Raw genomic sequence first — 15,211 nt, forward strand, 5'->3', positions numbered from 1 at the left:
TTTTATTATTTTATTTGTGATTACCATCTTTTTTTTTTCCTAAAATTAATCTAAACCTCACAGACTGTAGATTTTGAGAACTCTCTTCTCTGAACAAAAAATTTTGAACATGCTTTTACTTTGTTTCATTGCAGTAAGCAGGATATTTTTACTTCCAGCTCATTAAAACATGTTATCTATTTAGGACTCAGGTAGCAGTTTTACAACCATACTGGCAAACACTATATTTACTTTCAAATGTTTAATACTGTATCATCTTTTCTTTGTAGATATGTTTTTGTTTGTTTTGTGTATCCTTTCCGTTCCTCCCCCCTCCCCCAGGCTGTCTTTGTGTCTGTGTCAAAAAGAGGTTTTATTTTTTTTCTCACAGTTGAAAAATTGTGCCATGGTTTGGTCAGTTCAGAATCTTCTCTCAAGTTTTGAGATCATGCTCTCAGGGATGGGAGAGGATCTTGATAATAGTCTTGGTTTTATTACTTTTGTAAATTCTGTTTTAATCTTTGGGAGCTTTCAGAATTTATTCTTGCAGTAAAGGGAGTGTGAGGATTTTACTGAAACTGTGTTTAGTCACCTAAGTATATAGTCTTTATTATTAACCTTTCTTTTTTTGGCGCTTGTGCCTTTTTAGTCAGAGGGTGCAATTTACTTACCTTAGAGAAGATTTTTTTTTTAAGATTTTATTTATTTATTCGTGAGAGACACAGAGAGAGAGAGGCAGAGACACAGGCTGAGGGAGAAGCAGGCTCCATGAGGGAGCCTGACATGGGACTTGATCCCGGGTCTCCAGGATCAGGCCCTGGGCTGAAGGTGGCGCTAAACCACTGAGCCACCAAGGCTGCCCCCCTTCACTGCTTTTTATGGTAGTTATGGGAGGGTTTTGTTTCCAAAACACTTAAATTTTAAAGATCCTCTTACTCTCTTACTTCGGATTGTTAGCTTTGTTAGATTATTCTCTTACTCCTCCCACCCCTGCCCTAGGTCTTGTTCCATTATTTTCCAGAGTGTTCTCAATTGCTGATTGTAGCCTTGGTTATGTTTGTAGGAGCAATCGAGCTGTGTTAGAGGTGTTCGTGATTAACATTGTGTGCATTGCTCACTCCAAAGGTTGTACCCCATTTTACATTTCCACTTTAAGAGTGTTTATCTCCCCACACCCTTCCCATAATGTGTTTTTTTTTTTTTTTTTTTTTTTTTTTTTTTTTTTTATGATAGTCACAGAGAGAGAGAGAGAGGCAGAGACACAGGCAGAGGGAGAAGCAGGCTCCATGCACCGAGAGCCCGATGTGGGATTCGATCCCGGGTCTCCAGGACCGCGCCCTGGGCCAAAGGCAGGCGCCAAACCGCTGCGCCACCCAGGGATCCCCTTCCCATAATGTTTAATGACAACATAGTATTTTGAAATGGGAAGTAACTGTTAATTGAACCATCCCGCATTTGACATTTCATGTGTTCCACTTCTGTTTAGGAGGCACTGTGATCTACATTTAGGACACAGGTTTTTTCACATAATCTCAAAAAGAAAATTTGAGGCCAGAGGATACCTTTAGATACTTTAATACTTCCAGGGGATGGGTGTGTGCCAGATTGTTTTTAGGTGGTATTTGGTTGATTTTTAAAACAACTCAAAAAATAAAAAAATAAAATAAAACAACTCAAAATACATGAGAATGCCAGTTTCAGTGTACCGTCACTCTGACTTAAGGTTAAAAAAAAACAACTACTTTGAAACTTGTTTTTATTTAAGGAATAAGTGCAAAAACATTTGCTAATACCAGTAGTTGTAATAAGTGTTGCCAATTAGTGCCTCACATTAACTTTGGTGAATGTAGGACTCTCGTTGGGGAGATAGAGATTCAGAAGGCACATGGAGAAAAGGACCTGAAGTAGATTCCGAGTGGAGAAGAGGCCCACCAGAGAAGTAAGTAGAGTTAAGGAAAATAGTATCAATTAGTCATAGGTCCTATTAATACCATATTAGCAGTTTTTAAGTTTGGTTTATTTTGTGGAGCTGGGGAAAGGACAACCATGAAGAGTTGTGTGCATGTCTGTTACTGAAATGTTTTTCATAGTTCAACAAGTCTGTAATTACTGATTTCTAAAAATTTTGACAAATATATGCTTCAGAACCTTTTTATTCCCTAGTTGAGTGCTTTTGAGATTATAATAAGAATGAACAGTTCTAGAACCTATTTTCATTTTCCTTTAAATTTGTTAAATAATCTGAACCATTCTTTGAAAGGGACTGCTCATGATAAGCATATTTGCTGGTCCTAAGTCCTATACAGAGTTTTGAAAGTTCATAGGTACTAGATTTAGAATTTGCCTAGATACTTCTTATATACAAGTCCAGTTAGAGACTTGTTTAAGGAAGTTGTTTGCTTATTTAGCTATTGATGTAAGATTTTATGTTGTATTATTTTTTATTAATAGCATATATTCCTTCAGGACTAGGAATAATGATTTTAGGCTGAAGAGGTTTTTAAAAGGGACTGAAGTAATTCCCAAAGATAGCATGTGCTTTTTAAGAAAATGGGCTCTTAAAGATGTTTGGCTTGTTGATCTGTAGGGAGTGGAGACGTGGAGAGGGGCGGGATGAGGAGAGGCCTCATAGAAGAGAAGAAGATCGGCCAAGGCGCTTGGGGGATGAGGAAGAGAGAGAGTCTTCTCTTAGACCAGATGACGATCGCATTCCCCGGCGTGGCATGGATGATGACAGAGGTCCTAGACGTGGTCTTGATGAAGACCGGTTCTCTCGCCGTGGGGCAGACGATGACCGGCCTTCCTGGCGCAATGCAGATGATGATAGACCTCCCAGACGAATTGGTGATGAAGATAGGGGGAGCTGGCGTCATGCGGATGATGATAGACCACCTAGACGAGGACTGGATGAGGACAGAGGAAGTTGGCGAACAGCTGATGAGGACAGAGGACCAAGACGTGGGATGGATGAGGACCGGGGGCCACGGCGAGGAGGTGCAGATGACGAGCGATCTTCCTGGCGTAATGCTGATGATGATCGGGGTCCCAGGCGGGGCATGGATGATGACCGGGGTCCCAGGCGTGGGCTGGATGATGATCGAGGACCTTGGAGGAGTACTGATGATGACAGAATTTCCAGGCGCGGTGCAGATGATGACCGGGGGCCTTGGAGAAACATGGATGATGATCGGATTCCCAGAAGGGGCGATGACTCAAGACCTGGTCCCTGGAGACCATTTGTCAAGCCAGGTAAAATTCTGGTATTCAGAAAACCAGCTTTAGATGCTTTATAAAATCTGCTTGATGTGTTTTATAACTAGAAAGTGAAATTTTATATGAGCTAATAACTTCTGTAGATTATTTCAAACGAGACATCTCAAATGATTATATTTTGATAATCTTAATAAAAAGTTCTTTGCTGGAAAAAATTAAATTTTAATGTAGGTATGACTTTGATGAGACTATTACTAGTTTCCAGATAAACTGGTCTTTTATCTTCCCTTCGATATCTGTGCAGTGATTTTTATGTTAGGGGCTTGGCTTCCATATCCCACACACCAAAAGTTAAATAATTTACTTCACCCCCTGTTCAGCTTTAGTGATGCGTGCTTTGTTTTCATTCTGCCAGTTGACTGCTTCTTTGAGGGTTCTTGTTCCCATGCCCATTCCTTAAGTATGGATGTTCTTCAGGTTCTGTCCTAGACCAGCCTTCTCGTGTAGATAATGAAAAAATAGACTTAATGTTGTCTGTTCTTCCAACTGTGGGATTATGCTTATGGGAAGAGCTCAGTTTTTCCCCTCAGTCTTGGGCCTGCTCATGTTTTCATATTTTAGTTTTCTTGAGCAGTTGTATATAAGTTTGTGATTTCCATTACTGTCTTCTCCAGATGACCTCTTTCTTACCTTGTTTCCAGCTGCATGTTGCACATAGCACATTTCTCCCTAGAAGTGTCTGTCAAAAAAAAAAAAAAAAAGAAGTGTCTGTCACATTCAACTCGTCGAAACAGTTCACACCCACATGCATCTCTTTGGGGACCCACCATCTATCTGATCGTATAAGCTAGAGATCTGGAGTTCTCCTTTACCCTCTTTTGTCGTTTATGTTAAATCTTTCATTTAGTTCAGTTCTACCTCTTTAGTTCCTCAGATCCACCCATTTCTCTTTGTCCCCTGCATGCATTTGGGTCTGAGCCACCATCATTCTTTCCTTCAACTCTGGCTGCTAGTGGTCCCTCCAGGCTCTCCCACTCCCAGTTTTAGTCTTGGTGCAGTAACCAGAGTAATGCATTCTAAACACAGATTTCAGCAAGTAGCCTCCTTTTCTTTGCCCTTTGTGTTTTTGTCCCATATTTCTGTATCTTCTGGTCTCATTTCTCTGTCTGGCTCTGTGACTTTCTTTTGCCTTGTGTAAAATGGAGATAACAATGTCATGGATTCTCATTAATTCACAGTAGATGTTTTATGAAGTCACTATGAGTACTGAACCATTGGTCCTAAGGGAAGGTAGTACAAGGTTTGGTTCTCTGAGGCCTCTTGTCACATTTCTGTCAACCAGTGAACACAGCCTTCTTTTGTACATTTCAGTTTTAAAGATACCTTATTTAATACATGTTGTTGATTCATTAATATTGAACTCATGGCCAGTAGCGCTGTAACTGCTGAATGAAGCTTTTCTAACATGAGTCTTTCTCTTATATGGCTGTCCATCGCCTTCTTGTGTGTGGTCCACTAGATAGCACTTTAGCATAGCACTTGAAGGCCAACAAAGCACAAAAAGGTAAAAACCTATCAGTAAATAGACCACCAGAAGGGCACTTGTTTTAAAGTATCAGAGCCTCAGGAAGAAGACAGTATTGCCCTGTTCGACCTCTACTGTGAACATGCTCTGCAGGTGACTCAAGTATTTGATCACTCTGCATGTGTCTGTGGGTGACTATAAAAGTACCTGAGTGCTCGTGTTAGCAATTTATTTACAAATACATTTTAGCAAGTAGGTAAATTAGTGAGTATGGAATCTACTTAGCTCAAAGCTATGGATAGGACTAGATAAGTTCATATACACAGAAAGTTTATTTATTTATTTATTTTAATTTTTTATTATTTTTTTACACAGAAGGTTTAGAATAGTGCTGTGGCACATGGTAATATAAATATTAACAATAATAGTTGCTAACTTTGTAATAGGTTTTTATTTAAATCTGTTCCTTTGATCTCTTTGTGCATGTATATAATGTTTCTTTATTGGGGTGTCCTGTGGCTAACTGTGAGATACTGATCAAAGGATTTATCTTTGTTCCATGATTGCATGGGTGGTAAATGGTAGAGGGCAAGAATTTGAAAAAGTTTTTGGTTATAAAGATTTTGAAAATGTTGTAAGATAGGAACGAAATTAATTAAATTTAGATTGTCTCTCAGAGATCTAGCTCTTGCCTCAACTTTTACAAGTTTTTTGCTTAAAATATGTTGTCTGTTTATTGTCAGAAGATTTTTATATCTGAAATCTCAGCATATGGAACACTCAACCCAGATTCTATAAATTTCCTTTGTCTTACATGTTCCTCCCTTTAGGTTAGAAAAACAGTGATAGGTAGTCATAAATAGGACCTTGTGATTCTGCAAAATAAGATACATAGCTTTGATTTTTTTATAAATGAAGCTGGAGTGTCTTAAATGAGCATTGATAATGGTGATATTAATGTCAGCATTTAGATCTCTCTTCATAGTTACCAATCTGTGTTTTTTTGAGAATTAAAAAAAAAATGTTGCTTCTTTAAAAAAACAAAACAGGTGGATGGAGAGAGAAAGAAAAGGCCAGAGAAGAGAGTTGGGGTCCACCTCGAGAATCGAGACCATCAGAAGAACGTGAATGGGATAGGGAAAAAGAGAGAGAGAGAGAGAGAGAGAACCAAGATCGTGATGAAAATGACAAGGACCCAGAGAAAGAAAGAGACCGAGAGAGAGAGCGAGAGCGGGACAGAGATCGAGATGGGGATCGAGAGGACCGCTTCAGACGACCTAGGTTTGATGCTCTGATTGGAACTCTTTGTGGAATTACAATTAGGATTCTCATTCTCTTTGGTGTTTTCCCAAAAGTCTTGAGAAATGGTATGCCTCATTCCTCAACTGAATGTCCCCTCTTAACAAAGTTGAGAAAGTGAGGCTGATACTGTGTGGCTGTCTGCAGGTTGTAGGACTCTTTAGTTACAGAGGTATCTTCACCAGTCCATTGCCTTTCCCCTGTCGTTTAGTTACTCAGGTTTATAGCCCTTAAATTATTAAGAGCCCCTTGACTCTTATTAGTGGTAACAGTTCTAACTTGGTGCTTCTGGCCTCTGTGGCTCTGTGCTGATTAATCTAGACCAGCACCATTTAATACAGTTTTGTGCAAGGATGAAAACATCTGTATCTACAATGTCCAGTATGGTAGCCAGCAAGCACATTTGGCTGTTGAACATTTGGAATGTGGTTAGTGCTACTGATGGAATGTTTTGTTTCTATTTCAATTAATTTGTATTTAAGTAGCTACATGCACACAGTGGGCTGTGTTGGACAGGACAGATACAGATGTTCTCATTTGACCTCTTTACCTAAGGCATCAGATTGAGATCAAGTCATAAATTTAAAGGGTCATCCCTGTTGAATTTGTAAACTCTGAACACCAACTTGGTTGTGCTCTCATGGAGTCTAATGACAGAAATTAACATGTCATTTTGAATGGCTCCAGGGATGAAGGAGGGTGGAGAAGAGGACCAGCGGAAGAATCTTCGAGCTGGAGAGATTCAAATCGCCGTGAAGATAGGGATCGGGATGACCGTCGTCGGGAGAGAGATGATCGCCGTGATCTAAGGGAAAGGCGAGATGACAGAGACCGAAGAGGACCTCCTCTCCGATCAGAACGTGAAGAAGGTAATGGATGGTCTGTGTGTTGCTGAACTATTGGAAAACAGTAATTTCTGGGGAAATTTTGGGCTTTGTTACCTCACTCATTTGTGTATAAACATCAAAAGTAATCTAATGAATATTCAGTTTAGAATTTGCAGTTCTTGGGGTGCCTGGCTCAGTCAGTTAAGTGCCCCACTCTTGATTTGGTTCAGGTCATGATCCTTGGGGTCCTGAGATGGAGCCTTGAGTCAGAATCCATGCTCAGCAGGGAGTCCGCTTGAGATTTTCTCTCCCTTTCCCTCTGCCTGTGTCTGCCTTTCTCTCTCTGTATCTCTCATGAATGGATAAATAAAATCTTTAAAAAAGAGAGAGAGAGAGGGGATCCCTGGGTGGTGCAGCGGTTTGGCGCCTGCCTTTGGCCTAGGGCACGATCCTGGAGACCCGGGACCGAATCCCACGTCGGGCTTCCGGTGCATGGAGCCTGCTTCTCCCTCTGCCTATGTCTCTGCGTCTCTCTCTCTCTCTCTCTTTCTCTCTCTCTCTCTGTGACTATCATAAATAAATGAAATTTAAAAAAAAAAAAGTAATAAAAAAGAGAGAGAGATTCTCTCTCCCTCTGCCCCCTCCCCCAGCTCACTTCTTCTCTCCCTGTGTAAAATAATAAATTTAAAAAAAATCACAGTTCTTATAAACTTAGTAGTCACTATGTGAAGTTAGTTTATATCTAAAGTCACAGTATAGTAGTAGGCTAATTGAATGGTAAACACATATTGCTTTAAAAGTCTGTGTAATTAGGAAATAATTTGTCGGTTGTTTAAAAGTAAAGTCTTGGTAGGTAAGCACAGTGTAAAGCATTCTTTCTCTGAAATTGTGACAGTTGAAACTTTAGTAAAAAAAATTTTTTTTTAATGTTGAAAATGGCCATTGCACTTAACTAAGTACTTATCTCAAACTTTTTTTTATCTCAAACTTTAAGTGTTTCATTTGTACAATGGGGTTATAAGAGTTTTTCTTATATGATACCTGTAAAGTAAAGGTATAATGCAGTCCTTATGGCCATTTTTGCTTTCATGATTTACTCAACAAAAGCAAATTTTTTAATTAAAAATTTTTTTTGACATTTTATGTATTCATGAGAGACACACAGAGAGAGTGGCAGAGACCTAGGCAGATGGAGAAGCAGGCTCCATGCTGGGAGTCCGATGTGGGACTTGATCCCAGGACCCCGGGATCACAACCTGAACTAAAAGCAGATGCTCAACTGCTGAGCTACCCAGGTGTCCCTTTAAAATTTTTCATTCAGATTTTTGTCACTTTGTCTTAAATTATTTTAACCATTAGGATACTTCCCAGGCCATGGTTTCAAATTTGAGTTCTCAAGTGTATTGCTATGAAGAATTTGCCAAAAATTGTATCAAAATGATTAAAATATATTGATTGTTTTCTTAAATGGGGATTCTCTGTGGTTACCTTTATATATAGGATTTCTGAGTAATTGGAAGCATTCCTTTTGTTGAAGTTCTGTTTAGTCTGAACCAGTACAATACAGTATAAATTTACTTTCTTTTTCTTTTAATTAAAATTTTTAGTAAGTTCTTGGAGACGTGCTGATGACAGGAAAGATGAGCGGGCCGAAGACCGGGAAGCCCCTCGTCGTGTTCCTCCCCCTGCTCTTTCAAGAGACCGAGAAAGAGACCGAGACAGGGAAAGAGAAGGTGAAAAAGAGAAGGCCTCATGGAGAGCTGAGAAAGATAGGGAATCTCTTCGTCGTACTAAAAATGAGACTGATGAAGATGGATGGACCACGGTACGACGTTAAATCTCAAGATAATGGATTCAGACTCATGTCTCATATGTTTGATCACATTCAAGGATTATTATACTTGTGCTTCAACCAGTCTAAATTGGATTCTTTAATGTTGTCTCACCATAACACAAAAAGCATGAACTTGTATTAATCCTCTATAATAGATTGATCGTGCACCGTGTCCACAGGAGGTTGGACTGCCAGGCCATTTTCTGGAATTTAAGGTGTTGCATTATTTCATCAATCATTTGTTTACAAAAAAGAAAAACTAAAAAATAAATTTAAAATGTGAATCCGTCAGGTATGGAGTAACACCTGTATCTTGGTATAGAACTGATCTTTTTCTTTTGTTTTTGAAATACTATATTAATTTGGAATGAGGTATGATTCTGTTAAAGAAAATGTATTTGAAGACTCTTCAAAGCAGGGGCTGAAACGACTTCCACACCATTAGCGGTTGAGACATACCTCTAGATATTTTGAGGTATTTACTATATTAACTACATTTAGAAAGTTTTTAGGTTCGCTATAAGTGCAGTAAACATTACAGACATTGGATACAGTGGGATTTTCTGTAGATTTTACTTGAGAGGTGAGTATAAAGCAATTTGCAGTCACTGAAATGACAAGAATACTGCTCAAGTGTGAATCCAAAACAATTAAAGCTTTTAAATTTTAAAGCATTTGGTAAAACTATTGCTGAGTTTTTTCTGTTGCCAATAGCAAACTGCTTTTCCATTAATGGAGAATTCATGCCTTTCAAGCATTTTAAATATGACAATATTTATAAATGTGTGGTTTGGAGGAATTGTTTAAATTCTTTTTCCTAATTTCCTTTCTCTTCAGGATAGATTCTTTCAACAAGTAATTTGTAGTAATGACTGTGTTGACTTCAATTTTGGAATGTCGTAGCTATGTCAAAGATTAACTATTTGGTCTTATTGAAGCCAACACAGAACTTGCTGCTGTGTTTTTTCTTCAGTGATAAATAAAATACTTACAGAATTTGTTTTGGTGTTGATTTGTAGTTACAGCCAAAGTGTTTTTATTACTTACTAATGATGAGTTTTTGTATATCGTGTTGAATTTGAGTTTTTTTGGTTGACATTAAATGTCTCAGTATGTAGGAACAAAAAATAACTCAAGTAGAAAACCAACGTGGCTAGGATGTTTCCTTCCTTAGTTGAGGAACCCCTTAGTTTCCTTGTAACGCTGTCCTCTCTGTGAGCTTGTATATGTGGGTGGGTGGGTGGTTTACTCTTTTCAGTATTCCTCTGAAATTAGAGAATATTAGTAGCAAATTGATAGTGGCTACAGACATGTGAATTACTTCCAGGATTGAGTGGAGGTGAGAACTCCTGTTGGCACAGCTATTTAATAAGGCCAGAAGAGGGAGTACTGAAGCTTTTTTAAAAATAATCAGATGCAGCCTTTTCTGTTTGATGTTAACAGTGATGGAAACCACTTTTTTCAACATTTAAATTTCTTAATATCTAGTATTTCAAACAAGTGGAAATCTTAAAAGGTCTTTGGGGGAGGGCCTTTTCTTTTTAACAAATTAAAGAGCTTGGGGCAGTAACCTGCTGAGTCTCCAGTCATTAGAACAGGACTATACCTGTGACAGCACTGATTGTCCCCAGGGGACCATTCATTTACACTGATTTGTTTACGTGAGTTAATGGATGCATGTCTGATGCTTAGATTCCTAGGCTAGTCTGCAAACCTACCCTTTCCCAGATATGCTGCCCGAAAGTTCTTTGTCCTGGGAGTTGGAAAGGGGGCAGAAGAGTCTCCTGATGCTTTGTGGTCCTGCTCTTAAGTTTCTACTCAAGGCCTCATAGCCACCTCCTTCTTCCTCAGGTATTCACAGGTATCAATGGAAAACTGAACATCTAACCCTACTCATTGTGTTTAGATTTTTATGTTCCCAGTGGCTTCTGCATTTCTAAACAAGAACACCATTGCTCTTAATATACATGGATCTGCAGGTGGAGACAGTGGCCCAGAAAAGACTTTTTACATCGCCTTAGTTGTAGTGGCTTCCAGGGAGAGGTTGGCATCTGTGTTTGGATGCTTTTATGTGTTTTACCTGTGTTTCATTTCTTACCAAAGATTTTTTTTTTAAGTGTTCTCTGGTTCTTTATTTTTTTTTTAAGATTATTTATTTATTCATGAGAAACAGGGGAGAGAGAGAGGCAGAGACACAGGCAGAGGGAGAAGCAGACTCCATGCAGGAAGCCCGACGTGGGACTTGATCCCAGGTCTCCAGGATCACACCCTGGGCTGAAGGCAGCACTAAGCCGCTGAGCCACCTGGGCTGCCCACTAAAGATATTTGACTGTAGATTTATTTCTAACTTTACAAGTCTAACATTGGATACTGGAAAGAGTGAAGGAATGTTCCTCAGGTGGCTAAGCACAGACTAGAAGGTTAGGACTAACACTGAAACTTTGTTGCCCTTTCCTTTGAGGCACACATATTTGTAGTATAATTTTAAAATAATTTTGGGTATTTACAATCTAGGCCAAAATTTTTTGTAATCAAAGTTACTCTTCAGCTTCCAAAAAGGACTGCATAGGAAAATTAAAATCCAAAGAAATAAAAAGCTACACCCTGCAAATGTGTCTACAGAAAAGGACAGGGTAAGGCAGTCTTGCCTGCACAGCTGGTAAAACTTTATAACGATTCCGTACATTGTATTTAGCCAAATATATGGCATAGTCTTGTAAAAATGACAACTTTGTCATACTAATTGTATTTTTTAAACTTTAAAAGTTGGGTTTCTTTTACCCTGAAGTTTTTATTAAACTCTACTTGGCAATGTGGGGCTCAGATTCACAACTCCCAAGATCAAGTCATGTGCCCTGCCACTGAGCCAGCCAGGTGCCCCATACCCTAAATTTAATTTTGCAAGTATTTAAATTTGTTTTAGATTGAGAGTTCTGGATTTGCTCTTAAGTGGATTAGAGTGGTTAGTATACTTTTCCTGAGAGATCTCTAGAAGATTAACCATAGTAATATTCTCTGTGTATGTTTTAACTCCCAATGTTTTAACGTTAGCTGGAAAAAGACCAATTTGAGAGGGGCTGATATGACTGTGTTTTAAATGAATTAACATGATGGCTGCCAGACTAGTTGTAGAAGGCCTTTCAGATATCTTTTCTTGATACTCTCAAGACTTAAGTGAACTCTATGTTCAACATGTTCACAGTTTTGGTAAAACAGGGATGGTGTCAGTATCAAATTCATAGTAGGCACATCTCACTTGGGATTCTCGTATTGAGTATGTCAAAGCCACATGCCTGAGACCTTAGAAACAGTGTTAACACTATTGTTCAAAGGACTGTTTGGTCCTTTGAAAATACAAAGTACTTAGCCTGCCTACTCCTTCCAGGGTAGAGAATACCTTGTTTCTGGTGATCTTTGAAAAGGTGTAGGAGAGGTAACAGGAATTCTTATTGACCTGACAACTCTCCAAGACCAAAATTAAACTGGTACATTTTCTAGCACAACACAAGAGAATAATTACATGGTTTTATTTAGCTACTTAAGTTTGAGACCAGTCATATCTTAAGTTCTGTGGTCTGAGGCTAGACCAGCAGGAAGGGATTTTCTCTTAGCCAGTGTACTTCTTGCCTGAACCTCTCCCCCGTTTTTCTGACACCCCTTCCTTTGACCAAAAAGGCTCAAAGCCTTCCAGTCTTCACCTCAGCATCTTTTATACGCTCAAGGGAGTATTCAAGCCAGTCTGCCATGGAGGAAGCTGTTTGATGTAAAAGCAGTCTAACGTCTAATGAGCTGAATTCTCCTTGAATCTGTATACTTGCGACGGGACGGTTTTCAGATAGCGATGTACTTTGTACATTTCGTGTACTTTCATCCTAATTCACTTCTGTTTTGCCTCCTGTATCTGTCCTGAGGGTAGTTACAAGCCACGGTGTGGCATCTGGCTTGGCCGTAAACAGGGGTGGGCGGTAAAGGAGGGTTTTGCCTAAGGTCTGATCTCCAATTGTGGATAAATGGCGGGATTCCAGAAACAGACTAGGGTCTTCAGGGAAAAAGGGAGCACGAGGGAGGCCATGTTGCTTGTTTTCACCCCCCACTCCACAATCAATTCCTTCCGTGCTTGTTCTGGTTTGAGGACCGCCTGAGCGTAAAGCCAGACACAGCCCGCAGTGAAGCCTTCTTGAACACAGGTTATTACATTAACCTTCCGGAGCTCAAAGGACTGCATCTTTCATTTGAGTTTGAGAGGCAACAGCTGGAAAGAGCTTTACACTGCTTGGGAACTCTGAAATTGAGCAGCGTGAACTAACACTGCTCCCTTTTGATGTTAATGTTGCAAATGTTTTTAAAGAGCAGGGGAAATGGGGAGGTGGGTGTGCATGTACAAAAGGCCAGGTAGCAAAGTTATAGGCAAGATAAATGAATTCATATATACGGTTACTGTATAAATACACAAATCAAGTTTTTAAACAGCACCAATTTCCAAGTGTATACACAATAGGATTATAACTTGGCACAATTTTTCAAGGTGGAAATGCTAGTTGCTAGTTCAGTAATAAAAAGATCTGGTACATGAAAGGATAAGGAGCCGTATTCTACTTGCTACAGATTGTGCATTTTTTACACCTCCAGCCAAGACTGAAACAAGCCACAAGGAGGGAATTACCCACACAAAATTAATACTGGAAAGTTTACTAAACCTTCACTTCTCAAAAACGGTGATGCTGCCCCCGGGGGGTGGGGGTGGGGGGGCTCGCTTGCTTCACCTGGAATCCGAGTTAACTGATTAAGGACAACTAAGAAATATGGTTTCCAAACAATAAAATAGTCATTTTGCCGACAGTTCCATAAAATCGCCAGGTTCCAAGTTCAGTCACGAGGCTTTTAAAAAAATATTCTAGACCTAGTAAAGTGCCTCCGTAAAACTAACCATCCGGAGAGCAGATCGAGCCCATTCATCCTGATGCGCGTCTCCAACAGACCGGACGTCTACAGTAAATAAACGGCGCCACTAAGCGGCCCTCGCAGGTAGCGGGATACACACCCAGCCTCCTCCGTCCGGATGTGCACAAACTAGAAAGTGGAGAGCAGCAAACGGAGGTCGCAGCGTCCGGGCGCCCCGGCGCCCCGGCTCCCCGGCAGCCAAGTGTTGCGCGCGGCCGGCGGCTTTGGAAGGCGCCCGCACGCCCCCGGGCGGCCCGGCGGCGAGCTGCGCGGCTGTCCCCGGCGGCGGCGAGGGCGAGGGCGAGGGCGAGGGCGGCGGCGAGGGCGGCGGCGGCCCGGAGCCCGCGCGCTCAGCGCAGCTTCTTCCCGGGCGGGCAGTCCCTGGCGGGGCGCGGCGGCGGCGGCGGCGCCTTGGAGAGCGGGCAGTACTTGATGGTGTGCGCGTTGTCGCCGCTGGCGCCGCACAGGGGGCACGTGTAGCGGCGCAGCACCGGGCACAGCACGCGCCCGTCGGGGCCCTTGAGGATGTGCGTGGTGTAGAGCGCCACCGCCTCCTTGTTGTTCCGGCAGAACACGCACACCTGCAGCTCGGGCTTGAGCAGTCGGGCGGCGGCCGCCCCCGAGGCGACGTGCAGCCGCGGCTCGGCCGCCCAGGCCGGGGCCCGCTCCTCGCGCGGCGCCACCTCGGCGGATGCGGCGGCGGCGGCGGCGGCGGCGGGCGCGCAGCCCAGGAGCACGGCGGCCGCGCGGCCCGCGAACGGGCTCAGCTCGGCGAAGCGCTCCTCCAGCAGCCCGGCCTCGGCGGGGCCCGCGCACAGCTCCAGCGCGCGCAGCTCCAGCGCGCCGCCCAGGTAGCGGCCCCGGGACCCCGGCTCGTCGCCGTCGCTGTCGTCGTCGTCGGGCGGCCCCAGCGCCGGCCCCAGCGCCCCGGGCCCGGCCCCCGCCCCCGCCCCCGCCCCCGCGTGCGGGGAGCAGCAGGGCGAGGAGGACGACGAGGGCGGGGAGGCGGAGGCGCCGCCGCCGCCGCCCTCGCCGCCGAAGCGCGGCTCGCCGTCCACCGCCTTGGTGATGAGCGTGGCGAGCCCCAGGTAGTCGTTCCACGAGCTGAAGGGCTGCGGGTGCGCCGGGCCCGGGGCGCTCACGTAGCGGGCGCTGGGCACGAGCGCCATGGGCGGGGGGGCGCGGCCGCGGCTGGGCGAGCGGGGCGCCCAGGGGAAAGCCTCCATGGGCGGGCTGCGGGCCGCGCGCGCCGCCTCCCCGCGGCCGGCGCGGGCCGGACGGAAGGGAAGCGCCGAGCCTGCCCGCCGGCCTGCCGCGGGGTGGGGCCGCCTCGCCGCCTTTTATCGGGCCCCGCTCCTCCCCCGGCCTCGCCGCCGCGGCCCTGCCCCCCGCGCTACCCCGCCCCGGCCTCCCCGCCCGCGCCTCGGACGGGGACGGAGGCGGAGCGGAGGCGGGCGCGCCAGCGGCGGGCGGGCGGGCGGGCGGGCGGTGCGCGCGCCCCGGTCCGGCCCGCGCGGCTCCCGCGCCCCGCGCGCTGCGCCAGCCTCGCCAGCTGCGGCGGCTCCTACTCCGCGAGGGGGCGGGCGAAGCGCC

At 43.6% G+C, this 15,211-nt stretch overlaps 2 protein-coding genes across 2 annotated transcripts in view; one reads left to right on the forward strand and one right to left on the reverse strand.

Annotated features, from left to right (window-relative positions):
- EIF3A (eukaryotic translation initiation factor 3 subunit A) overlaps positions 1-9,673 on the forward strand; it is a 37,225-nt gene extending 27,552 nt beyond the window's left edge. Inside the window, exons 18-22 of the mRNA XM_041744208.1 lie at positions 1,830-1,918; positions 2,567-3,228; positions 5,767-5,998; positions 6,704-6,885; positions 8,451-9,673. Coding sequence (XP_041600142.1) covers positions 1,830-1,918; positions 2,567-3,228; positions 5,767-5,998; positions 6,704-6,885; positions 8,451-8,680 — 1,395 coding nt within the window. The 3' untranslated portion in view covers positions 8,681-9,673. The remainder of the gene's footprint in view (positions 1-1,829; positions 1,919-2,566; positions 3,229-5,766; positions 5,999-6,703; positions 6,886-8,450) is intronic.
- Positions 9,674-13,870: 4,197 nt separating this feature from the next.
- NANOS1 (nanos C2HC-type zinc finger 1) lies at positions 13,871-14,973 on the reverse strand. The gene has a single exon (XM_041738703.1). It carries the CDS (start codon positions 14,842-14,844, stop codon positions 13,969-13,971), a length of 876 nt encoding a protein of 291 aa, XP_041594637.1. The 5' UTR covers positions 14,845-14,973; the 3' UTR covers positions 13,871-13,968.
- Positions 14,974-15,211: the final 238 nt, after the last annotated feature.

The sequence above is a fragment of the Vulpes lagopus genome, chromosome 2 (assembly GCF_018345385.1).
Source record: "Vulpes lagopus strain Blue_001 chromosome 2, ASM1834538v1, whole genome shotgun sequence".
Lineage (NCBI taxonomy): Eukaryota > Metazoa > Chordata > Mammalia > Carnivora > Canidae > Vulpes > Vulpes lagopus.

Coding starts and splice junctions, on each gene's coding strand:
- NANOS1 (XM_041738703.1), bottom strand. CDS start 14,844: ATGGAGGCTTTCCCCTGGGCGCCCCGCTCGCCCAGCCGCGGCCGCGCC.